This window comes from Triturus cristatus, chromosome 3_1, assembly GCF_964204655.1.
Source record: "Triturus cristatus chromosome 3_1, aTriCri1.1, whole genome shotgun sequence".
NCBI lineage: Eukaryota > Metazoa > Chordata > Amphibia > Caudata > Salamandridae > Triturus > Triturus cristatus.
Window position 1 is genome coordinate 303,163,683 of NC_140583.1, and position 26,108 is coordinate 303,189,790.

Below are 26,108 nucleotides of genomic sequence, written 5' to 3' on the forward strand. Positions count from 1 at the left end.
TCTCCTGTGAGCCAGTTTATTACCCCCGGATCGTCCAAATTGTTCCCATAAATGGAGCATATAGTAAAAGCAGATTTGAGGGGTAAGCAGCATTCAGATATAACCCATCTCCATAAGGATTCAGATTTTACTCTGAAGATTTTTAGTCCGTACTTCTTTCACATGTTCGCCTTGGGAAGTTCCCCCAATGACTCTATACCTCAGCGAATTGAACAGATGTCTCTGCGCTCCCTCAATATGCTATTCTTGGAGACAATGTCGGCTTCCAACAAACGTAGCCCCTGTGCTACCTTTTGTCTCTTCATAGCAACATTCAGGCCGCAGATGTTTACAGAAACTATTCTAAGATTGCTCATCATATTCGTATCAAAGTCTGGGCCAATTGAACTCGACTAAACATCATTCGCGTTCCCAATAAATTGACGTTGAAAGAAAAAACAAAACACCCCTTTAACCCAACATTAATAACTATACCATTCTTGGCATGAAAATCATTTTTCTCTTGTGAACAGTTAAATCTAGAAAGTTTCTTTCCTTTTATCAATGTGCTTTTTTTCTTATGTATCCCCCTTTTTCTTTTCTTTTTTTCCCCCCTTTCCATTTCAACTTCCCTTGTTTGCCCTCCCCTCTGCACCATGCCCCCAAAGACTAGTTTCAGATAGGCCACAACCTTTAAAATAAGAAACATCATCATTCCTCCCACCGCCGTACGATTGTCTCCCCATCCCACCCTCCTAAAAAAAAAAGAGCAAAATGCGGGTAACCCCGAGTGATGGTCATCTTCATGTGAACCCCCGCTAGCAGACCATGCCGGGATTGACTGCCAAGCTTGTACAAAAAAATAAAAAAAAGAGAAAAGAGAAGAAAAAAGAGATAGCTTGACCCCATCCGATAGTGCCCTTCCCTAATTGAGCAAGCCTGCTCGTTCCCTTGCATCATTGCTCCCACGTAACAAACAGTGGCTACGGCATTAAAGGCTACAGTTAACAGAACGACAGAGGAGTTTGAGAAATTAGCCTTGATCAGAAGAGAGAGAAAGCAATACAGCTTAATTCAGCCCATTCTTCCCTTTGATTTGTTTCAAAAATTCCCCAGCTTTAATCTCTGACAGAAAGATCTGAGAAGACCCATTAAATATCACTTTGTCTTGCTGGGTTCATTAAGAACACCTGAGGACCTTGCTGTTGGAAAGGAACTATAAGCTGGCGAAGACAACACCTCCGCCCTGCTGTAACGTGACAAAAGTCAGGCTTTGCAAAAATACAGCACTCCATTAGACCCCTTCTGGGAATTCGGGCGAGCTTGGTCGTAGACCAATTGTCTAAGGAGAAAATTCCCCCAAAAAACCAAAAAGGCCCTGGGTTTTTCTTCGCTGAAGCTACTGCCATCCCTTCGTAGTTTTCGATTGAAAGGGAAACGGTGTGCCCTCTGGACCTCATGGTCCCAGTTCCAGTTTGCTTAATCCAGAAAGGTGTCTTGTAAAAGCTTAACGATATACCACCTTGGGTAATCCCCCTCTACCCCTTCAGGAATCCCCAAAGGTGAAGATTATTTCGATGTTCCTGTTCTTCCAACTCTGACATTACATCGTTCAAACATGCAGCTTGGGAAGAGCCCTGTTCTTTTAGGGTATTTACTTCAACTTCCAGATTTTCTGTACGGCATTCAACCACAGCAACACAATCCCAAATGTCAGAACAGATCTTACTTAGCTTCTGCATTCCTCCTTGCAGTGTTTTTGGCCGCCCCTTTGGCAAGGCGGCTATCGGAGCGAACCTCGTCTTGGAATTGTTTTATTGAAGTCAATATAGAGGTTAAAGAGTGTTCTGCCATGCATGCTGGAACTGATTCAGCACTCTCACAATGTACAACTTTGGCTGTTTAATCACCCAGAGGAAAAAGCAATTGAGAGTCTGAATAATCCCATCTGAGCTTGCTGCGTCTTTTAGCCTTATTGCACGGTTTTTTTCTGCCGCTGAACAGTTCCAGTGTCAAAGGAGGGGTCAGACTCCTTATTATTAGAGGAACTGTTAATACTTGAGCTAATCGTGCCATCCTCTGTTAAAGAACCATCAGAGACTGAATAGAAATGCTCTCCAATAAGTTCGGGAGTCTGGGGAGCCTGGGTCCCGAGTTTGTCTTCCAAGCCTACCTCCGCAAAGCCGGCCACTAGCGCAGGGACAGAATCAGAAGAGCCACAGGCGGTCGCAGTCGCCAGCCTAGACTCAACGTTAAAGCTATTCACTTCCAAAGAGAGCACTGAGGAAGAGTCTGTCTTTATTTAAATTCTTGGAGCTATCCTGGCTGCTGAGTTGGACCTCAGCTGTTTCAGCTCCCCCAGATTGACCAGTGATACAGGCAGCCTTCTGAGGATCGCCGGTTGCACTGAGCTCCCGTCTGCCAAAGTCGCTGTTGTGAAGGCAGTCAGGGGAGGTGGCACCTTAATTGCGGGGAAATGTTTAGTTATTGAGGGCAGGAGACCAAAATCTGCACCAGCACCCTCCTTCATACTTCCTCTGCCCCCGAGTCTCCCTGCCGTCTTTTTCAGACCACCAGTTTCCCGTTTACCTTTGGGAAGAGTATCTGTCCTCTCGGCGTCTCCTTGAGCCATGCTGGCCAGAGCTGCTTTCACTTTAGCGCTCCCCGGGTCGACATTTGCCTGATGTTAAGCTGAGACGCTGCTTCTAACATAGCAGAAACCAGACGGGCCGGCAAACAGGTATCTGGCTCCCGAGGCGTTCCAATCAGGAAACACACACTGCAAGGCAGCCTGTGGTTTCTGGCACAGCTCCTGTGAACCAAGAAGTAGAACGGACCGCCGCTTGAACTTCAAACGACCTCCTGCACGGCATTCAACACTTCACTCTGCACGATCTGAGAACCAGCATCACAGTCAGGTAAGAGCAGTTGATTGTTGATGTCTGGCATGGCGTGGCGGCTGCATGGAAAGCGCCCACTTTAGCGCCATCTTGCTCCTCCAACAGTTGTATAACTGATCATGATCTGGCTTTCTTAATGCAACATCCGACTCTGGAAAGTTTGTGCTGTAGGCATCTACGAGCAAGGTCAACCCCACTAACTTCCCTACAATCCTCAAGTGCCTTGAAACCTTTGGAAAACGCATGTTCTCCTCCACCAGCCTGGCATATAGGTCCATCAACACCATCTGCCCGTTGGCCCTCTATACTCATGTACTTTGGGATTCTGTTGCTCAGGTCCCATCTGAGGAAACTTTTCACTTGCGCCCCTCCCTTACACAATCCACTCAGGATGAGTGCGTTGTGGAAAAAATCATGGTTTGTTGTGGGTTTAATACTACATGTTGCTTTTGGGGGGAGGAGGGGAGGATTTGGCACCAGTGTGACACTCCGGAGTGATGCCTGGATGAGGTGTACGTTGAAGAGTACAAAAAAGTGATGGATAGAATGCTTGAATTAATCTCAGCTATTAGTAATTACTCGGTGCTGCATCCCAGTCCTTTATTTCACACACCATGCCACCTCCTCGTTTGAACCCAACTATATGCAATTCTATCCTGACCTTGCTCCACTGGGAACAGTCTAGCACGAACTGCAATGTCAGGTCCTCTCTGAACCAGGACTCAGGCTTCCCAAGACTGGTTTCTGGGTTTACCCTTATTAGGGCTCATCAGTCCATTATAGTTGGCTCCAGTAGCACAGTGTGCACAGCACAAATGTCTGGCCATGCCCGTCTCACTTAGAACATCACACTGTACGAAAAATAAAAATTATGGATGGATCCACAGAGCATATCTAAAATTAATTTCCTAAAAAACAGCACTTCCCTTGGCATTTAGGTTGGCACACAGAGTGGGATAGATGCAAGCATTAATGGTGAAAGAGCCCTTTATCCATTTTACGAAGGACCGAGTCATCCAAATTCATACTGCAAGCCTCTACTGAATTTCACCTAAATGAGCCTGTCATTGTGTGTTCCTTTTTCCCAAATCCAAAACTTTAGGTCATTGGACTCATACAGGTACATAGTCTTACGGCGACAAGACAAAAGACATTTGCTCTTCTGACCACCTGTTTATGTCCTTTGGCTATCCAGGGATAGACCGATCCCTGTCCAACCAGGGAAGAGAGCGTTGGCTGTTAACCAGCATCACCGTTTGCTACAACAAGGTGAAGCTTCTACTCCAGGGAAGATTGAGGGTGCATTCCATGGAGCATGGCAAATACTGCAGCACTCTACGCTGATTTGCCTTTGTAGGTAATCTTGTGTGGCTATCTGGAGAAGCAGGCACACTTTCGCGAAGCACTACTGCCTGGATATGAATGTACTAGTCAAACCAGCAGTGCGACAGGCCATCCTCCGTAACATATTTCAGTCAAAGTGAGCCTGCTTTCTGCTTTGTTATACTTGATATGCCTCTGATCTTACCCCTCCTAGGCACTCGCTGGTGAATTTTCCCCCGGTTGACTTGTCTAGTACCTTGAACATTTTTAAGGGACTGAAATCTGGCTCATCTGCCGACCCTTGTCCCGCAAGATTATTGGCGGCAGTAGTGGAGACTGTCAATTCTGAGGTGAACAGTATTATTAACCTTTCTTTGTTGGAAGCTCGTGTCCCTAGTGATTGGAAGCAGGCTACAATTCTTCCTTTATTGAAAAAAACCTGCCCTCAATCCCTTGTTTCCTGGGAATCATAGGCCCATTTCCCTTCTGCCTAGCCTTGCCAAGGTCTGTGAGAAGGTAGTGAATAGACAGCTGACTGAGTTTGTGGAGAGAGCGGATATTTTGCACCCAGCTCTGTCGGGCTTCCGGTCCTCTTGCAGTACCGAAGAGGCGCTGGTAGAGGTGTCTGAGGCTATTCGAGAATGCCTTGATGCCGGCGGGAGAGCAGCCTTAGTGCTGCTCGACCTGTCGGCTGCATTTGATACAGTTCCTCATTCTCTATTGCTTGACCGACTCGCGGAGATTGGTGTCTCAGGTTTGGCCTTGGGTTGGATTTAGTCCTTTTTGGAGGGCCGGGTTCAGCAAGTTTGGCTTCCACCAGCAGCATCTTCTTTTCGGCCGGTTACCACTGGGGTGCCACAGGGATCATCCCTTAGCCCCCTTTTGTTTAACATCTATCTTACTCCTCTAGTCAAACTGGCGGAGGATTTGGGGGCTAAGATGATTGCATATGCCGACGACACCCAGTTACTTTTTACCTGGAATAAAAATGAGGAAGACGTGACGTCTGTTCAATTTTGCCTGTTTTCTGTTTTTAAGTGGCTGGCGAACGCCCAATTAAAATGCCACGAAGATAAGTCCGAGATACTTTTGTTCGGTAATTACTCCTGGTTTTAGAGATATGATATGGCCATGTGAGTTTCCGCCACCATCGTCTAGCAGCTGTTTTGCTAAGAAATTAGGAGTGTGGTTCGAGGATTATCTCTCTTTTGTAACTCAAGTAAAGAGACTTTCAGGGTGCTGTTTTGGCCTCCTAAAAATGTTGAGAAGATTCCTCCCACTCCTGCCTCAGGCGGCGAAAGAGTCAGTGGTTCGTGCGCTCATTCTCTCCCTCCTGGATTATGCCAACGCGTTGTATGTGGGGATTCCGGCATATTCCCTTAATAAACTTCAAGTGGTGCAAAACGCGGCGGCTCGCCTTTTGGGATAGATTCCCTTAAGTAGCGTGCGAAGTTACCTTCGTTCTCTGCATTGGCTTCCAATGGCGGTTCGGGTGAAGTTCAAATCTATCACCATTGCCCATCGTGCCCTTCGGCCAATCTATCTGCAGAAACGGTTCTCCTTTTATGTTCCAGGATGACTGCTGCGCTCGTCGCCCTACGCTTGGCAAGGGTTCCCCGTTTTTGTCGGCAGAGGCTAGGAGGTGGTTCCCTTGCTGTTTTGGCAGCCCAGGCTTGGAATGCTCTACCGCTGGCACTTCGCATTGTTGAAGATGGTTTTTAAAAAACTGCTAAAAACTCATCTTTTTGTTTAAGTTTGGTTATGCCTTCAGTTTCTCTAGGCTCGCGCCGGGACACTCCTTAGAGTAGCTGTGCGCGTTAGAAGACTAATTAACATACCAAAACATAACATAACATATGTACTGCTTACTATTCTGATTTAAGGATGTGATGTATGAAAGATCCAGTTCTCCAGCATTGGTATCTTTCATGTGTTCAAATGCGACCTTTCCTCCTCCCCGGTCGGAGGCTCATTTATCTTGTTCTCCACTCACACTTTGTGTTATGAAACCTACACTATGGTGGCCTCCAGGGAGAGTAGAAGAGCTTAGGTGGTGGATTTGCTACTAAACAGACACTATTGTTGAGGCCCGTGGCCAGTCTAGCACTGTTTACTATTATTTAAAGTTACCAGGAATTTCAAGCCTGGTGACGAGGAATGATTTGAGCAAGTGACTATATAAAAGATACCAGCACTGGAGAACTTGAGTTGCAGGTAAGAACGTAATTTCTTGCATGTTAAGTGGATAAACTTGTGGTTATATAAAACAATAGAAGACCTAAAAAGGGTTCAATCGATTAAGTGTAATTTCCAATTGTTAATTCTTGTAGCTATGCTTTAAGTCAGTTCATTATTTTTTTAATAAAACAAGTTTATTGGGTTTTTATTTGATTGACATTTGCAGTATGTGAATAATATTAAGCGTCATATCTAGAATTTGGACAGCCTCACACATACCATGACTTATTTCCCTGAACTAAATCAATGTTTGTTTATGGAAACATTTCTTTAGGTGCCCATATAGCTGTCTCTGATGATGTACAGATCTGTCTTCATTGCTTCCCAACTCTATTTCATTATTCTTGCGCTCCATTCATAGGTGGATAGATCTTGTCATCTCAACTTTATTTTTTTAGCTTGCTGTCTACATGAACCATGGTTAGAGGTTTTCATTATGTACTACAGCACAGGACACTGTACATATCTGATGGTGGCAAATCCATTTGGGAAAGTGTCTTGTTCTTCAGGCTTGCATGTGCAGGGCAGCTTAATGCAGCTATCTTTCTAGAGCTATAGGTTGTTACTAAAAATTTCAGTGGAGATTCCTAAAGATGGGCTTAGCTTTCACTAGCAATGTCAAAATTATTTTAGGCATGTGCCTCATTCATGAGAAGCACTGTCTTTACATAAATCTAAATTACCAATTCTTTTCATTCTCAACGCTTTTCTTAAGTTGGTTTTGGTGTCCTATAGTAGCCGCAAACGAGAAGTTTTGTATTCCGTTTCATGATGCAGTGAGTGCTTTATGCCTTCATTAATATGAAATCAAAGGCCGGATATTAGGGTGGTGTATGATTGTGATACCGTCACTGCATTCTCAATGTATTAATCAAGAATGAGGCTTCCGTTTATGTGAAACTCTGGTTATGGACAGACATCATTTTACAGTTATGAAGGGTGCATTTCATAAATGCTACGCCTCAATAAGATTTATTTTGCTTACTGTGTTGTGTTTTCTCACCTTGGCTTTTTTTCCACCTCCTCTTAGAACTAAGTTACCTTTAGGATCTGTCTGAGTTTTTAAAGCAAAAACTTTAAAACATTACATGGATTTTCTTATTTCTTCATAATCTTAAAATCTGAACGGGTTTCAACAACGTGTATTCAACCTATAGTTATATGCAGACGAAATAGAACTTATTGTCATCCACGCAGTAAGTGAGCAGAAATAGTAGTCTGGAGATTTTTCTCTACGATTGCTATTTACTGTCTACTGATTTGAGTGCTATGTATTCTGTCACAGATTTAAGTGATGGGATTGTGCTAAACAGATCCTACTCTGAATTCTTATTTGACCTCTGTTGAGGCATGAAGCGAGGGTATTTCCTGAGATTATATTCCGTCTCCTAAAGAGGTTCTATAATCTCTTCTAAAAGGAATTTCACTTGTAAAGTTCCCTGATGTTAGCGGTCCACCAAGGAGTGGCAGTTGTAAGGGAAATTTCCTTAGATTGAGCATGATTCTGGCTAACCGCAATGCGTCTTTCTACTTTTCAGTTTCATTCCTGTGATTAGTGTTCCTGCTCTCCAAAGGGTGGAAAAAAGAGCACATCAGTTTATATAAACCGCTCTTGTCCTCAGTTTTATCAGACTTTTATATATTGAATCTACAAAAGTAGAATATTGACTTCTTCAAGCATGAGTTTCTCCAGAAATATACATTTAAGGTGGCTGTATCAGGTAATTAATTGAAGGTTTGATATCTGGTGTCATTCTAGAGGTTGTCCGATATCATGATGTAGTGCCTAATTTCTTGCTGACAGTTTTTCTATGAATTTGGCCTTTTTTCTTGACATCTTATACTGATAGAATGCATCTGGCCACTGTACACATATGTGTCCATTGTGTTAATGTGAGTCTTTCCAGAGGTGTCTGCTTTGTTTTTTTTTACATGTAGGGGTGCAGTCCCTTTCACTTTAAGCTTGTAGTCTGCCAATTTGTTCTTGTGCGTTTCTAAAAAAGAAATGGCCTTTTTAACATAGGTTCAGTGTTATGCATTATCCTTCACATTGAAAAGTAAATGAATTATTAAGATGAAGTCTGAAAGACTAGTTTGTACCATGTTTCCACTGCGTTGATACCAACATCATACAAACAAATTTTACTGTGGCGTGTGCATGAATTGGACTACACAAGCCTCTGCATGGTTTACAGTCTAACTGCATGTTCTAACCTATGACTACCCCCACTGGCCACATTTTCACCTCTGCTATAAACTAATAAAAGCAGTTTGTTGGTTGTGACTGTTTATTGATTCATGGTTCTAACCCTAGCAGTATTGTTGTTTGGCAGACCACCTCACTAAGCTGACTTGTGGGCCAGCTGGACAGTCTTATCAGGATTTAAAGATGGATACCCTATGCTTATCTTTTAAAACTCAAAAGCATGCTTGTTTAGGGTATTTTTTCACTTCCCCCGTATGTGTGAAATAAGCACACAAATTAATCTTTGATGCTATGGATGTCAGAACATTTTGCATCATTTCGAGCCTATTTTTTATGTTTGTGTACACAGACTTCACTGTTGTTTTGATGTTCTCTGTTGTACTGCTGAATATTTTAAAAGGTCACCCAGCATGCTTTGTCCACAGTGTAATAGCAATTGACTATAGATGGAGCTTTCACCATGCACAATCATTGCTTGTGTTTATTGGCAGGTCTTGTGTTATTCACATTCTTCCCCTGCTCCTCTCGAACCACTGCGCATATGGCAATAAAAACTCAAGACATCAGATTGCTCCGAATCTTTGCCTCTAGTTCGTATCAACATAGGTCTGTTGTTTAATTCCGGTAGATGAAAGGTTTATCCCTGCACCATCTCCTGCTGTGCCAGCTCCTGCGGTCACAAGGTTCTCATATATATTTTTTCCATCTAATTTTTATGATAACATCTGATCACTGTTTAGCTGTGTACCCATATTACATCTGGTGTACAGATAGTAAATGTAACTTTTGTCTAGCAGGCTCCCCACACCCATTTCCGCTCAGACCTTTCTCTCATTGGCACCTGGCCCGTAGAAGGTCCAGCCTCTTTCATTGACTGACTAAAAAAAAAAGGCCTGTTTTTTTCGGCTATTAGTAGGTTTGAATTATATAGAAGTTCCTTTGTTTACAGCTCTCCCACATCAGTAAATGACTGTCCCTCGAACTCCAACACAGTGTACACACAACACAGTGTACAGTTTACAAGCTGTCTTCATTATGCATAAGTGTGATATTTCTTTATGCCCAGCCTCTGAAATTATGTGCCCCATGCGTGGCACACGTGAAAAGCCACTGAAAATGTAAACTGTTGTAATGAAGAAATCGCCTTACTCGATTCATTGCTTGAATTCGGGTACCTGAAGTCCTGTGTTTTTACTTTATAGAGTAAAAACTAAATGCCAGATTTCACAGGGAGAAATAGCCCAGGATCGTAAAAGCCTGTGGCACTGATCGTCAGAAGGTGCTGTTTGCAAATCAAGAGCTCTCTATCCCGGTGATTCTTTAACTTTCCTTTGATTCATTCGTTTCATCACAGGTTTGCTACCATTGTCTTTTTGTCCTGATGATGACCATGACAAATTGTGTTTAACAAGGTCGATACATTGAACAACATACCATTGTACTGATAGAATTGATTAGGATAACTACTATGTACTCTTATTTGGAGTCTTAGAAAGATTAATCTATTCTATCAGCCCCTGAATATCCATGTACATATTAATTGTATGTGTGTGTGTGTGTATATATATATATATATATATATATATATATATATATATATATAATTTTTGTACAGCACCAACACACACTTTCTTCACTGATGCCACTCTACACTTTCACTGCATCATAATTGGAGCACCTGCATTGTATCTTGATATATTGAATTAAATTATTTAATTCATACTGATTGATTCGGTTCTTGAATTCCTTTGCCTTGGAGGTCTCTGCTTGTGACCCCCAACCAGGAACCATTGTTCTGTACTATATTTACTCACCCAGGTTCCCAGGTATCCCCCTACTTCTTTGTTATGTGACTTGTTCAAATGGGCATAATGACTTCCCAAAGAGTAACAATGTACTTGAAAATAGTAAATTGGGTAGTATGAGGACATACAAATATTTGCTGTTAAACCAGGCGTATTGGATATTCTGATGGGGTAGAACCATCACTAAGCATATACCTTGGGTTCACTGTCTAAACCGTAAGTCATCCGGAATTATGTCAGTTTGAATCTTTTTGAACAACAAGATATGGCAAAGATTGTAGGTATACTTAGAGAATTGTACACATTAGTCCTGGGATCTATTAAAATTTTGCAAAACTCATTGAGGCTGAGAAGGCATAGAAAGTAATATTCCCTATCACAGGTATGTCTTTCACATTTATTTGTGTAGGTGCTATATCCAGCAAGACACTTTACATTGTTTTCTAACAGGAAAAAGGCAATTTCAATATCATATTTAAATAAAATTAATCAATGGTATTTATATATACATTTGCATTCAAACATCACTGTAGCACTGATTTGAAAGCAGGAAATTGAGCAGTCTCACTTGATGTGGAAAACTGTATAAAATTTGTCTGGTCACTTTCAGAACTCTGGCATCTGTAATCAAACCCAGTAGGGAGTCCGAGGTGCCACGTGTTCTTCTGTTTGCTGAGACTCCATCCTGACAACTCCTCCTTCACTGAAGAATATTTTTCATTTTTTCCCCATTTGCTCACTGTCAAAAGAAAAGGGTTTTAAACTCTTTTCAGTAGGTAGGATTAGTATTCATACTGTTGTGTTGAGATGTTTTCTGCTGTCATTTCTCTCTTACATTGCCTGTCCTTTTAGACAGGTGCCCATCCTGTGATGGAAAGGTGTCCAAAAAAGACAAGCACAGAGTGGTGCTCTAATGGTATCAAGGAATATGGTAATTGTTAATGCAAGAAGAGCCTGAATGATAGATTGTTGATTCAAGTCAATTCCAGGACGGGAAATTTGCAATTGCAGATAGGTCACTTGCGCTGTGTCAAGGCTAGGTCACTTGTGCTGTGCAGCAGAACCACATTCTTCCACCACCCAAGAAAATACCAGGTCTGACCACAAAAATCTCCTGGTCACTGCCACTCGCTGTTTGCGTTGGCACTCTCAACACCTCATCACCCCGATATCATAAAGCAGAGGAGATTGGAATACTCTGGGTCGACATTGAGGTCTTCTTCAACAGATGTACGCACCATCAATTAGTGTTGTCTTATGCCAAAGTTAAGGCGATGCTCACTAACGTTGTTAAGACTCAAGATCTAGAAAATGATCAGAATGCTAGCTCCATCTCCCACAACTCTGAGGTTTTAGATGAGGTCATTATTCTGATTCCAGCACCTGAGGATGACTTCATATTGCCTGTCCTACAAGATGCCATTCGAGGTTCTTGAATAGTGGATATACCTCCTTCGGAAACCGCAGTAGTTGCAGAGCCTACTTTCCCTCATTCTCCATAAACTCTGTAGGAAGACATTCATGCTCCCAAGAAATTATTTCACAAGATCTGTAGAGTAGATTGGTCTAATCAATCAATCAACCAATCGATCATTTGTAAAGCGCACTACATACCCGCGAGGGTCTCAAGGCCCTGGGGGGGGGCTGCTCCTGATCGAAAAAGCCAGGTCTTGAGTGTTCTCCTGAAGGTCAGCAGGTCTTGGGTCTGTTGTAGGCTTAGTGGGAGGGTGTTCCATGTTTTGGCAGGCGAGGTGGGAGAAGGATCTCTCACCGGTGGTAGTTCTTCAGATGCGCGGAACGGTGGCTAGTGAGAGGTCGGCGGAGCGTAGCTGGCGGTTGGGGATGTAGAAGGAGAGACGACTGTTGAGGTAGGCAGGGCCGGTCTTGTGGAGTGCCTTGTGTGCGTGGATGAGGAGCTTGAAGGATATCCTCTTGTTGACGGGGAGCCAGTGCAGGTTTCTCAGGTGAGGGGTGATGTGGCTATGGCGTGGTACGTCGAGGATCAGTTGTGCCGAGGCGTTCTGGATGCGTTGCAGTAGTTTGAGCTTGGTTGGGGCTCCCGCGTAGAGGGCGTTTCCGTAGTCGAGTCTGCTGCTGACGAGGGCCTGGGTGACTGTCTTTCTTGTATCTGTTGGGATCCATTTGTAGATCTTGCGGATCATGCTGAGGGTGTTGAAGCAGGAGTAGGAGACGGCGTTGACTTGCTTGGTCATTGAGAGCGTTGAGTCTAAGATGATTCCCAGGTTGCGTGTGTGGTCTGTGGGTGTCGGGGCTGTCCCCAGTGCCGTCGGCCACCAGGAGTCGTCCCAGGCTGAAGGGTTGGAGCCGAGGATAAGGACCTCAGTCTTGTCCGAGTTCAGCTTCAGGCGGATGGCCCTCATCCAGTCGGCGACGGCCTTCATTCCTTCGTGGAGGTTGGCTTTGGCAGTGATGGGGTCCTTGGTGAGAGGATCAGTTGAGTGTCGTCGGCGTAGGAGATTATGTTGAGGTCGTGCTGTCGGGCGACGTGTGCAAGCGGGGTCATGTAGATGTTGAACAGTGTCGGGCTGAGGGAGGAGCCCTGGGGTACGCCGCAGATGATCTCAGAGGCTTCGGATCGGAATGGGGGGAGGCGAACGCTCTGGGTTCTGCCTGAGAGGAAGGATGTGGTCCATTCCAGAGCCTTGTCATGGATCGCTGCGGCGTGGCGGCGTGCGCGTAGTGTGCGGTGGCAGGCGGTGCCGAAGGCGGCGGAGAGGTCTAGGAGGATGAGTGCTGCGGTCTCACCGTTGTCCAGCAAGGTCCTTATGTCGTCGGTGGTGGCGATGAGGGCGGTCTCGGTGCTGTGGTTGCTGCGGAACAATGACTGAGAAGGGTCCAGGATTCTGTTTTCTTCGAGGTATCGGTTTAGCTGTTTATTGACGATTTTCTCGATGACTTTGGCCGGGAACGGGAGCAGAGAGATGGGCCGGAAGTTCTTGAGGTCTCTTGGGTCTGCCTTGGGTTTTTTGAGTAGAGCGTTGATCTCGGCGTGTTTCCAGCTCTCTAGGAAGGTCGCGGTCTCGAGGAAGAGGTTGATGACGTTGCGCAGGTGGGGTGAGATGGAGCTGCTAGCTTTCTTGAAGAGGTGGTGCGGGAATGGGTCTGACGGGGAGCCGGAGTGGATTGTGCTCATGGTCTTGATGGTGTCATCGATGCGGACGCTGGCCCAGGCTAGCAGTGGGTCGTAGTCGATGATGTGAGGAGAGTCTGTTGTGTTGCTGTCTGTTGGGGCTCTCTGGGTGTTGAAGCTGTCGTGGATGTCTGCTATCTTGCGGTGGAAGAAGGTGGTGAGGGAGTCGCACAGGGCTTTTGACGGCGGGATGTAGTTGGTGTTGCAGCTGGGGTTGGAGATTTCCTTCACGATGTTGAAGAGCTCCTTGCTGTCATGTGCGTTGTTGTCGAGGCAGTCCTTGAAGGAGGTCCTCTTGGCAGCCTTGATGAGGTGGTGATGGTTGCGGATGGCGCCCTTGTGTGCTGCGAGGCTCTCCGGGGTCTGTTCATTGTGCCGTTTCTTCTCTAGCTTCCGGCAGGCTTGCTTGGAGGCTAGGAGTTCTGGCCCTCTTGCTGGAGTCTCTGTAGGGGGGTTTCTTCAGCGGGGTGAGGGTGTTGGCGCAGTCCTCGATCCAGCGTCTGAGGCTGTGGGCAGCGTCGTCGGTGTTGGAGTGTACGGTGGGTGGGCTGAGAGCGAGGTTTGCATGAAGTTGATCTTCAGTGATTTTGCTCCAGCCGCGGCAGGGGATCTGTTGGGTGCGGTGGTGGGTTTCTGGAAGGTGAAGTGGATGCAGCGGTGGTCGGCCCAGAGGAGTTCGGTGGTGTGGTTGAAGAAGACGTGCGGGCTTGAGGAGAAGATGGGGTCGAGCGTGTGGCCGGTGGAGTGGGCGGGCGTGGTGACGAGTTGTCTCAATCCGAGGTTGGCGAGGTTATCGATCAGGGTTGTGGTGTTGCTATCGTTGTTGTTCTCAAGGTGAAAGTTCAGGTCTCCGAGGAGGATGTAGTCGGTTGAGGTCAGGGCGTGCGTGCTAATGAAGTCGGTGATGGAGTCGCTGAACTGGGGGCGAGGTCCGGGGGGTCGGTAGACGAGGGTGCCTCTGAGGGTGGAGTTAGGGTCTGTGTGGATCTGGAAATGCATGTGTTCGGCGGTGCTGAGGGAGTCCGCGGTGCTAGTCGAGACCCTGATGCTGTTCTTGTGGACGATGGCGATTCCTCCGCCGACTCCGTTGGTGCGGTCTCTGCGGGTGATCTTGTAGCTGTCTGTGATGGCTATGGCGAGGTCTGGTGCGGAGGAGTCGTTCATCCACGTCTCTGTCAGGAAGGCGACGTCTGGGGATGTTGTGTCGAGCAGGTCCCAGAGCTCGACGGCGTATTTGCGTGCTGAGCGGGTGTTCAGAAGTATGCATTGGAGGTGGTTGAGGTCTTTTTTGGCAGGTGGTTCGTCGGTTCTGAGGCTGGTGTAGCTGCAGATCCGGCAGGTGAAGGGACCGTGTGTGCGTTTTGGGGCGGACTTGAAGCAGGTGTGGGTCCGTCTGGGGTTGAGAGCGTGGAGTGTGCTGGCATCGTAGTGGCGGCGTTCCTTGTGGCGGGTACGGCGACCAGGGGTTCTGGTGCTGGGCGCAGTCCAGGCGTGGACGGGTGCAGACGGGCTTGCCTTAGGCGCACCTTTGGCCATACAGCGGCCGGCATATATGGGGAGGTGGGAGGGAGGAGCAGCTGGGATGTGGGAGGGAGGAGCCGCGAATGGGCAGTCAGGGTGGCGGGGACGCAGCGGCGGGAGCTGAGCGGGACAACGAGGGCACAGAAGGCAAAAGGCACAGGTGAGGGGGCAGAGAGTGTTACAGAAGGCAAAGCGGGCACAGGGTTACCGGGGCAATGAGGGAACAGAACGCAAAACGGGCAGAGAGACACGGGGCAGCGAGGGGAACAGAGGGAGAACAATGGGCACAGAGCAAGTACAGGCAGCGGGGGAGGACAGAGGACAGCAGTAACGGGCACAACAGAGGCGAAAAACAGTACAGGCAATACAATAGAAACCACCCTAACTCAGCAGCAGCAGACCCACAGGCGGTGCTGTGCGGCGGGGGAGCGACCTACCAGGTAGGGTCAAGGGTCGCTCTCCTTCTTGCGCACTGGCCGGCATATATGAGGAGGTGGGAGGTAGGAGCAGCAAATGGGGGGGGCGGGGCCGCATGGGACGCAGCGGCGGGAGCGGAGCGGTACGACGAGGGCACAGAAGGCAAAAGACACAGGTGAGGGGGCAGCGAGTGTTACAGAAGACAAAACGAGTACAGGGTTACCGGGGCAATAAGGGAACAGAACGCAAAAAGGACAGAGAGACACGGGGCAGCGAGGGGAACAGAGGGAGAACAATGGGCAGAGAGACACGGGGCAGCGAGGGGAACAGAGGGAAAACAACGGGCACAGAGCAAGTACAGGCAGCGGGGGAGGACAGAGGACAGCAGTAACGGGCACAACAGAGGTGAAAAACAGTACAGGCAATACAATATAAATCAACCTAACTCAGTAGCGGCAGACCCACAGGCGGTGCTGTGTGGCGGGGGAGCGACCTACCAGGTAGGGTCAAGGGTCGCTCCCCCGGTGACAAAAGATGGGCAGCCAAGGAAAGAGAATGCCACAATTACCATTCTCGTGATGGTGCACCTACCAATATTTCCTCAAATGTCCCTAGCAAAGTGGATTTGCCATGAACTATAGCTCCTTTATATTTCTCTGAAGGCATACTACTCCATGTATGAATTCTACGTCTGTGGTGCATGCATTTTCTTGACAGTCTCCATATTAAATCTCATCTCCAACACTTCACACATAGGTGTCCTGATGGCCTTCATATTATTATTAGGCCTTATTAAGTGCCCAAATACCTGAAAAGGTGTCCTGGTGCTACAAGGTCCAAATCAGCTGGCTGAAGGCTACTGTACTCTCAAATCATCCAGTGTTTTACCTGCTTGTAAAGGCTAGAACATGAGTAATTTCTCTTAGGTGTAGATGAGGAGCATTCAATCTCATGGCCATTTGAAAAGGAACACTAATCCAGACAAGAGACAGTATTTTTAATCTTTGGAAAAAGAAGTCTGGTCAAGAACAACAGAAATGTAAGAGGAGTAGACTCCTGGAAGAGTTCTTCTAGAAGAATTTTGCCTGAATCATTGGCGGACCCATGACAAATGCACAGGACCTTGAATTTTATGCAGCTGTTGAAATCAAGGAAGATGGCTGGAGATAGAAACCTGGTGTGAAAACCTCGTCACCTCCAGTTGCAAATGCTTTTGTAAATGGACAGGAGTTCACCAATATAGTGTTACACGTGAGAATTAGTGACTGCCTGAATCACTGTTATGTGTTCCAAGAATTTTCCACCATGCATGATAGGAGCTCGTTGAAGGTACTGCTCAATGGGTTCACAGTCATATTTGAGACCCTTCAAATCAAGTAGCAAGCACAGATGCATCGGCCCTCTCGTTCCTGGTCTCCTAGAGCCAACTTTCGACATAACTGCAACGTCATTCTTGGGTAGACCTGTGAAAAGACATCCAGACTAGAAGTATAGAGCTGCAGAATTTAACCTTGTGTGTCTCCCAGTTAATTCCACTCCACATTCAGTAATGGGCTCAGCCAAAAGGAAATGTAATGTCCTTTTTTACATTTGATCAGCTTCTATCGAAAAGGTAGCAGTAGAATTGATACATTAGAAATATATACCCAATAGGTATAGCAGATATAATCACCATACATTTATATAATGCTATCAATACCTTGGGCAGCCTGGTGGTTTATAACAGCAGGAAGACAGTCATCAATATTAGGAATAAGTGTGTTCTCAAAGGCTTCCTAAATGGGATAAGCTGTTCAATCACTCCTCTTCTCCTCTCGTATGGTGTTTCATAACCTGCTCGCTTGATTATGGAAGGCACAACCCTGATCTAATGCGATTAGTTTTGGATGGCACCAGTAGTTGCTTTCCGGTGAGCAGAACAATCTGCTCGGCTGATATAAAGAAAGGCAATCTTTTAAGTTATTTTGAGCATCTCCATAATTTGCTTCTCCGTCAAAGTTAGGACCTAAAAGTTCACTCTTTTGTGTAATGGCTTCTATTTCCTATATCTAATAGAAGAAATAATGTGCTCTCAAAAAGTGATGCTCTTACTTCAGAGGCCTGTATAACATGAAGTTTGACTACTTTTTGTTGTTGTTCGTCCAGCATTAATTCATTGCAGTGGTCTACATACATACCAGTGATGGTCCTAGCTACGTCTTCAGTATATTACTCCTTTAAAATTGCATTAGTTATCCGTAGTAATTTGAGGTGCTATGTGAGCAGTAGCTACTATTGCTTTGGTCTTACCATCCTTTAACAAGCACCAGTTAAAGAGCACCGGGATGTTTATTTTGGTTCACTGGAATGAGCTCATCTGCGACTATTTTAAGGTACTTTAGATCCACTGCTCTCACGTGGTGCTATTAGCATGCTCTGTGTGATTTTGTGGTTCATTGTGTTGAATTCTTGAAGAAAGTCAAAAGAGAAGACTCATGATAAATCAACATCGCATTATCATGTCAGGTAACCTCATTGGCTCAATGAAAGGTGCTGCTAGTTTACTTTCATTGCACTACTGCCACGGTCTATTTGTTAGATCACCTGACTTTGTCTTACTTTGTTATCCCATCGGGTGCATCATATGATTTTAGACCTTCCCTTTCACAATGTTTGGTTTGCACAGTTACAACTAAATTGAAAAAAATCAGAAACCCTGAAGGTTTCTCCACACTTTAACTCAATGGTACTTTAGATACCGAATATCTTTTCATGTACCTTCTAACCAATGCGCACTCGCGGAGCACCGACAACGGTAACCACATAACTTCCATTGACAAAAATACCTACCTACTGGAAAAGCTCCTGCAAACTCCAAGCAATGACTCAAACATTCCACCTCCGCCGTCCACTACCCCAGTTGTAGAAAGCATTTGTATCCATGTCGCAGCAAGTCAAGATTACAACAGATGATTGGTAGACAGGTAATGAGTGCCATTGTGTACCATTGAGTTGGGTAACAATAGACATCTGTTATTCAGAACCAAGATACTCTTCTGGGCGAACATGTCCTTTTCAAATACACATTATGTTATAATTGGTAGACCGTGTGCATCATAGGTACAAAATGGCATTCCGGATTTCTCCTAAACAAGTTTCCTTCTGCTGTTTACTACCAGGTCAAAAGGAAAGGGCCAACACTGTAACTTTGTGATTTCATAGATCTGAGGATGGTAAACAAGTGCACCAGCAGGAAAAAAGTTCATGATGCTGTGCTCCTACAACACTTCTCCCATCCAAGTAGACTGGATGTGCACCACAGATTTGCAAGATCAAACTTTCCTTTACCAATTTGCACAACACACAGACCTTACTGTAATTTATTTTAATTCTTGTTTTTTCTGTAAATTTCGTTTGGCAAATAACTCCTCTGTGCACTGAAATCAGCCCCCAATAACATTTTGAAATGTTTCTTTAGTTGTTGCTTTCCCTCATCTCAAAAGGCTATTTATGTATCCCTAACTGGATAAAAGACTTCTCAAAGCCAACTCACTCTGACGTTCAACAAAGTTTACTTCCTTATGCCAGTGTAGACAGGTCAATTCTCATTCCTTTTTAGTGCTTGCAATACTTTAATGCAATGGGAGGCTCAAAGAATGCAAGAGTATCTGCTTACCTGGACAGACTATTGTCAATTCAGCTCATGTGTCATTGTCTTCAAACATCTTACCCAACGATGAGACATAGCTCTTCTTTTCTGGGCCCTATGGCATTGTATATGGCATTGTATATTTTCGTAGTATGATACATCAGACTGCATATTAAACCTTGCAGGAATCAGTAGTGGCTGGAGTAGGAAGATTGTTATAACAGATGTATGATGGCCCAGACAGTAGTGTAGTCTGTAGCATGGTGTTTTCAAAAGGACAACATCAGTCTCTAACATGGTGGTGTCACTCAAAGACCGTCCTCAGAAGCATCCTCCTCCAACAACCTTGAATGGAACAGACCATAGTCCCCGACTCTTTATTGGATTGTTGGCAACGTGACCATAGTAGCCAAAGTTTGTGTAAGGGGGCTATAATATTGGATGAACATTATCCCTGAGTCAGGTGCCCTAAACTTGTCACCCACACCTTGTGATAGATGGGAGTAGGCCCTGTTGAAATCATTTTCAAAATGTGTTTTAAATGTTACTGGCAGTGAGGATGTATCCTAAAATAGGGTAAAAACATTTGTGTTGAGCACTAGAGAGGAAATTCAACACTATTCTCCCGTTGGTTAATCAGGTTTTTAGACTGTCACCGAAAAGTCTTTTTTGCTGCTAATGAAGAAACAGCAACACTTTAGATGAGTCCCTTTCTATGTCCAGTAATGGGAACATAGAGTATATTGACAGTCTACCTACCCCCCTTTTGAGAGAACCTTATCCCCAGGGATGAATACCATTTTGGCATGATAGCAAAAGAAAATTCTGTAGTTGAACTAGCAATCCTGCTTCTATTGTCTTCAGTCTAACTACAGGTTGATTTCAATTGTCTTCTTCTCCTCCATGCCACAAGAGAAATAAACAGCTTTTCAGATGCCTTGCCCTTGTTTTCCATCTGGGTGAAAGCCACATTGAATTCCCCAGACACTGAAGTACCTGCTTAGGCAGAAAGCACAAAAGATCGTCATCCTCTCTGTTGCGTAATGGTTGATTAATAAAAAGAGTACTTCTCTGTATCATACTTTATCTATTAGTCTTCATCCTAAATCATTTCCCTGACCAGTGACCCACCCTGTGACCTCTTAGAAATCAGGACGAGAGTGCTGTTTTTTTGTTTTGATTCCTTTGCGGGTATCTTCACACTGATTTTCTCTGGACAGATCTGGTCTCCTGTCTTGTCCTCTATGAATGTGTATGGGTTTGTATTCCCCCGAACTCTGTGACTGTATCAACCTCTGTTCGCACAAATGTCTCGTATGTATATGGGGATTAATGCAGTGCAAACTTACCTAAAAATTACGGTAGCGATGTAGAGAGGCGAGGGTAGAAGTTAGGAGTGTGGAGGAAAGGGCTGGGAGATACAGGCAGGAGAGCAGAAATTATCCATCATTCTGATGGTTGCAAATTGAAGAGATGCAACTTGAAGAAGGCGTTCCTCCATTCCTTCCTGAATGCAAAAGCGAGGGAGTTTGCCAAATGTGGTATACGAGAGAGTTCTAGATTGTAGGAGTATAGCAAAAGAAGGCCCATATAGTCTTGTCATTCCTGCATTATTTTCATCTCAAGTTGTATTAAGCTGCTGCTGCAAGTGATGTGCAGCCACAGGAGAGCTTAAACTTCCCTGAAATGGAGTACTTGACTTTACTATTTCGTAAGTTATTTTGAAGATGATGTGGGCTATTTAACCTTGGAGCAGATTGACAAGTTTGTGACCCGCGCCCTCTGCCCTTGCCTATTCCCTGATAACTCATCCCTATTTCTACCTTACCTGTGCTCTACTACGTCTACTCATGCCCAACCGACCTTTATCACAATACAGCTGGCTCATTTTAATACAGTATGACTTGTATCTAAGCTTTTTACTTCTATCCTTAGCTATGTCCTTGCCTCTGCCCCAATTTCTCCATTACCCCTTCTCTGTTTCTTGTGCTATTTTCTTAACACCATGCCATTTTTCTTGCGCTTTTTGTTGAATTTCCTTACATTTTTTAAATATATTTTAGAAATTAAACAATTTGGAGTTTAACCATTCTAGGACTGCCATACTTTATAGTTAATTAAATAAGTGAGGTAATACCGAGATATAAACAAGGATCCTATATCTCATTCTGCAGTTCCTTCTGGGCATAAACTTTTTACTTTTGCACAGCTTGAGTTAGTGACTGTAGTTTCTTTTTTTGTCCTGATTTCACTGAACATATCCAGCTGTGTCCTTTAAGTTATTTTTGAGCCTCATTGTGTTTAATGATATCCTTTCAAGTCCAGGTCTAACTCTCGACTTACATGTGTCTGTGTGCTGCTTTCTTCACGTTATTTCCTTCTTGGTGAACCTTCTGAGCACTGAGTACGCTCAAGTCCTCCATGCTACTTCCCCATTGCAGAGAACGCGAACGTTGCTTCTTTCTACTTAAGCAGGTAAATCCCTCAAGTGATTGCACCGGAGGGATTTCTTTTCTAAAAATTAAAGCCAAGCTGTGAGAGATTTCACATGTTATTTTTTTCTCTGGAGTTGTGAAGCGCAGCATGCCACACGCTCTGACATCACCTCTTCTAAAATCGAATGCAATCGGTTCTCTTTCCTGTGATGGGTGCTCAGCCTGGAGCACTGATCACCATGGGAAAGGTACCGCTGGAAAGGGGAGAATCTTCCCTTTTCTAATGGTTCCTCTCCCTAGTTGATCCTTTCATGGGGATCACTGCAGAAGAGGATTATCTCCAATCTCACCTCCCCCAGGGTTGTGCCTACGCCATCGGGGTGGAGATGTGGTTGATACGGACTGGGTGCAAAGGATAGGCATACACCCTGCCTGTAAAGCCCCAACAGTCTTTCTGCAAAGATGGGCAGAAAGGGCACTTGATGTCAGCGATGCATATTTTTAAAGAATGACGTGGGGGTTGTCTGCACTCTTAAAGCCCCAGATCTTTATGTAACACCACTCCCTACTCACCCAGAATACTGCAGCCATCCCCATGGCAAGCAAAAGGAAATATGGATAGTTTTGCTGTAGTTTTGGCATATGGGCCAGTAGAGAAACAGAGGGTCAACTCTCTCCCATTCTGCTTCCTCCGAATGGCAAGAAAGAATGGCTGATGCTTGGGGGATAGAGTGTACTGCAGCGCCAGAATGATCACCCTATTCTTTTTTCCACTTTTTTTTCCTGATGGTCTGGTGGGCTTTCATACACCCTAATATGCCATAACCAGCCCTCACTTAACATGGACAGGCAGAAATGTGTTATATATCCCGATCAGACCACCAGTATATTACTTTTGTAGATCAGTCATCAGGGCGCAAAAAAATAGTCTGCATTTCATAAGTGTATGGCTTTTAGGTTCACCAATGGGTTTCACAGCAGTTTCCACCACAAATTAAGTAGGTAGAATTTTTTTTTAATACCTCTTGTAAAATTGCAAAAACTGTGGTAAAACATCTCAGCACAGCAAGGTTTTTGCTGATGCCATTCTTAGAAAAAAACCTACATACTATCTTGAACAATACATTTTTTTTTTTAAAAGAAACTATTTTGATACATTTTGGTTGTTTTCTTGGTTTCCGCCAGGGAAATCCATAAACCCTGGGTACCTTTCGAATCTTAAACCTTTGAGGTAAAAACGATCCAAATTTGATCTGGGTACATGTTTTGGGAAAAAAAAGGCATAAGTGCATACTGTCCCACACATAAAAGTAGCTCTGCACTGTGGTAGAAACGCCTCAGCAAGTTGGGGTTAGTGGGTATGCCTGCCTGCAGCCTCACACTGATTACATTTCATCTCTGCATGTCCCTGTATACTTATGCATACATGTCCTGGTCCCTGAAGACGTGCAGTGGTTTTCACCTGGCTGATGTCTTAGATATAGATGAGTATTTCCAAATTCTCTCCTGGTCTGAAAAGCTGCATGTACATGTATCCTGACACTGTTGTTTCTTTTGCTTTCCGTCTACAGGACTGTTTCTCAGTGGAGGGCGAGGACCTGAAGCATGACTTTGAGCGCTTACAGTTAGCAATGGAGATGGTGGGCTTCCTTCCCAAGACCCGCCGTCAGTGAGTTCATGTTATTGGATTTGCATTGTTTAGAATGATACTCAGACAAGCACATAGCAGAAACAGACCAGCAGGCCACATACTAGAACTGAGGCATTAGCACACATCACTAATGCAGCCCAGCATAACGTATCATATATCCCAACTGGAAACTATAAACCTGCATCTACCACACATTGCTATGAAACAGCACATACCACACACAACCAGAGCGTATAGCACACTAGTATTGACCAGCCACCAGCAGTCAAATAACCCAGGCAGCTAAAAGCCAACGCACTTACCAGCTACAGCAGAGAGGAACATAAGGGCTCTATATGGCATTCACAATTACAGGACGGAATACACAAGACAAACTCAAATATTCTTGGAAACACATCAAACCAGTACAGACCAGGAAGAGCTTGATTATCAACCACATAGCAGCTTATGTACAGGTACGATCCGTCTGCCACTCAAGCACACACCGCTAAGCCCCACATGCTGCATGAACATTAATCAGTAGTAGATTAGCTCCATCTGCCAAATATGCACAGACCGTCCACATGTGTAAGGCCCATATGTCACCTTAACACTGGGTCATGGCATTCCAGCAGAGACCAAACATACATGTGCCCTCTGCCAAACCATGACATATCAAGCTCAAGGTAAGATCCTGTACCCACTATAAATGAGGCACAGACGAGGAGTACATCAGACTAGTCAGATTAGTTCTAGACAAATAAATGGCAGCTAAAACAGCAGTGTAGATCAGACGCACCCAACCCCTTCTGCTTTTAAACACACATAAAGACCTGATGATGCTAAAAGCCCAGTTACAAACACACGCTGAATAGATTAATATTTTCAACCTAAGAAATGTCCTTTTAACTACCCTGTAAAATACCCTGCTTTATTTTTCTATAAACTAATAATAATTAGGCATATGGACAAGAACTCTAGTGGCATCGGTAGAAATGTTAAAGTCAGCATGCAAACGTGCAGAGATTGACAGCTGAAATTGAAATACCCACTACAGCAGCAAGGACCTGCTGTGTAGTATATCTCTCTCACACACACGTCCTTTGTAATTTTGAGGTTGTGAAATATTTCCTGATAGAGTCCCTGATTTGGAAAAAATTTGTACATGTATGTTATCCTTTTACATTTAATCTTCTGAATCTCACTTGGTTTTAAGTAATAGCTCGATGAAGAACTCACTAGTTTGGTGTTGGAGAGGTGCATGTTCATCTCTTGTGCACCACTCACAACCCCAGTGTTTGTAGCATTTCTAGAGCCTAGGATCCTCATGGAGTGAAATCAAGGTCGTTTGGAGTCCTTGAGATGTGTTACTGTACATCTAGTTGTATTTAGGGGGACTCTGAGAATGCTGCTTGGGCCCCTCACATCATTTTGCACCATTTTTTATTCTCGGAGTTCAGTTACCTTTTCCTCCATATAATGGTGGTGTTCCCATCAAACTGGTTAATGGCTACTCGTAAAGCAAACCTACCTTTCAAAAATGTTTCACTGTTGTAATTGTCCCACTTTGATGATCTCTGTATAACCATACACCATTAGACGAGCTGGGGTAACTGCAGAAAGGTTAACCTTACTAAGTGCATTTTGTATTGTAGTTTTACATCTTAGGAGATGAATAATCTATAGAACTTTTTGCTCTTGTTTTTCAATAGGATTTTCTCTCTTTTGTCGGCTATCCTACACCTGGGGAATATCCGTTACAAAAAGAAGACTTATCGAGACGATTCCATTGACATTTGTAACCCTGAAGTGCTGCCGATTGTCTCAGAGTTGCTGGAGGTACGTTTTGTTCATGTATTTTGTAGTGTCACCATAGGTGTAAGGTTTAAGAAAATCCTATTTAGTTCTCGCTCCCTACAAGCATTTAATGCACACAGAATGGTGTGTAGAATTCTACACGAGTAGTACTATCTAAGCCACTGCTCCACATATTCTATGTTGGATGGTAATTATGGCCATTTATGATTTATTTTTGTTTAGCAACTTTCCTGCTGATTGTGACCCACCATGGTTGAGAACTGCCACTCCTAACTAGTGAACAAACTACTGATTCTGGGCATGCTGGTCAGCTAAAAACAAAACCAAAAAAAGGCAATTTTCCTTCATAGTTTTTCCCTGGTCTTAATTCTGATGCTGCCTCCTATTTACCCTGCCCTTTTAAATAGGAGGCAGCGTCAAAATCAATGGGTGTTGCAGTGGAACACCCACCGCAACACCCACTGCACGCCCCTTTCATGCTAAATACAGTGGCGTAACACTGCCTTGTAAATAAGGAGAGGCCCCTATCACCTGAAAGTGACGTTGTGGTGGTGATAGGGGCTTGTAAATATGCCCCTGTGATTCTCATTTTCCCTGAAAAGAAGGCAGCTTGTCTGAGGGAGGAGAGTGGAGGAGAAAGTAGAGAGACTGTCTCACTCCAGGTCACACCGTCTCCATGCCTGAACTTTTGTCCCTTTTTTTTGCAGATGTCTTGATCTAATCAGTTCAAAGCAAGCAAAATAAAGGCATCAACATCCAGCATGCATTCGTTTATCACGTGAAAATCTAGAACCGGAAACAGTTTCTGCAATGACCTGGGGCAGCTCCTCCGTTATGTTGGAGGAGCGTCGCCCCACTGATGAAAAGCAGCAAATGAAAATAAAATGATAATAAAACAATATTATAATTTTATTTTTCACTTACGTGGCCGAGTCTGACGAGTGGGAGGTGCGGGGCCATGCTCCGCAGCAGCCATGCCCAGGGAGGAGGTTGGTTTGGCTGCCCATTTTAGGACGGCCAAACCGATATGTGAACTTACAATTCTCCAACCCAGCTG

At 44.7% G+C, this 26,108-nt stretch overlaps 1 protein-coding gene across 6 annotated transcripts in view; it reads left to right on the forward strand.

Moving 5' to 3' along the window:
* The window catches only part of MYO9A (myosin IXA), a 1,236,948-nt gene that overhangs the window by 388,557 nt on the left and 822,283 nt on the right, over window positions 1-26,108 (forward strand). For all 6 annotated transcript variants that reach the window (XM_085643964.1, XM_085643968.1, XM_085643966.1 and 3 more), the window contains 2 exons: window positions 23,175-23,272; window positions 24,946-25,072. In XM_085643964.1, coding sequence (XP_085500090.1) covers window positions 23,175-23,272; window positions 24,946-25,072 — 225 coding nt within the window. The remainder of the gene's footprint in view (window positions 1-23,174; window positions 23,273-24,945; window positions 25,073-26,108) is intronic.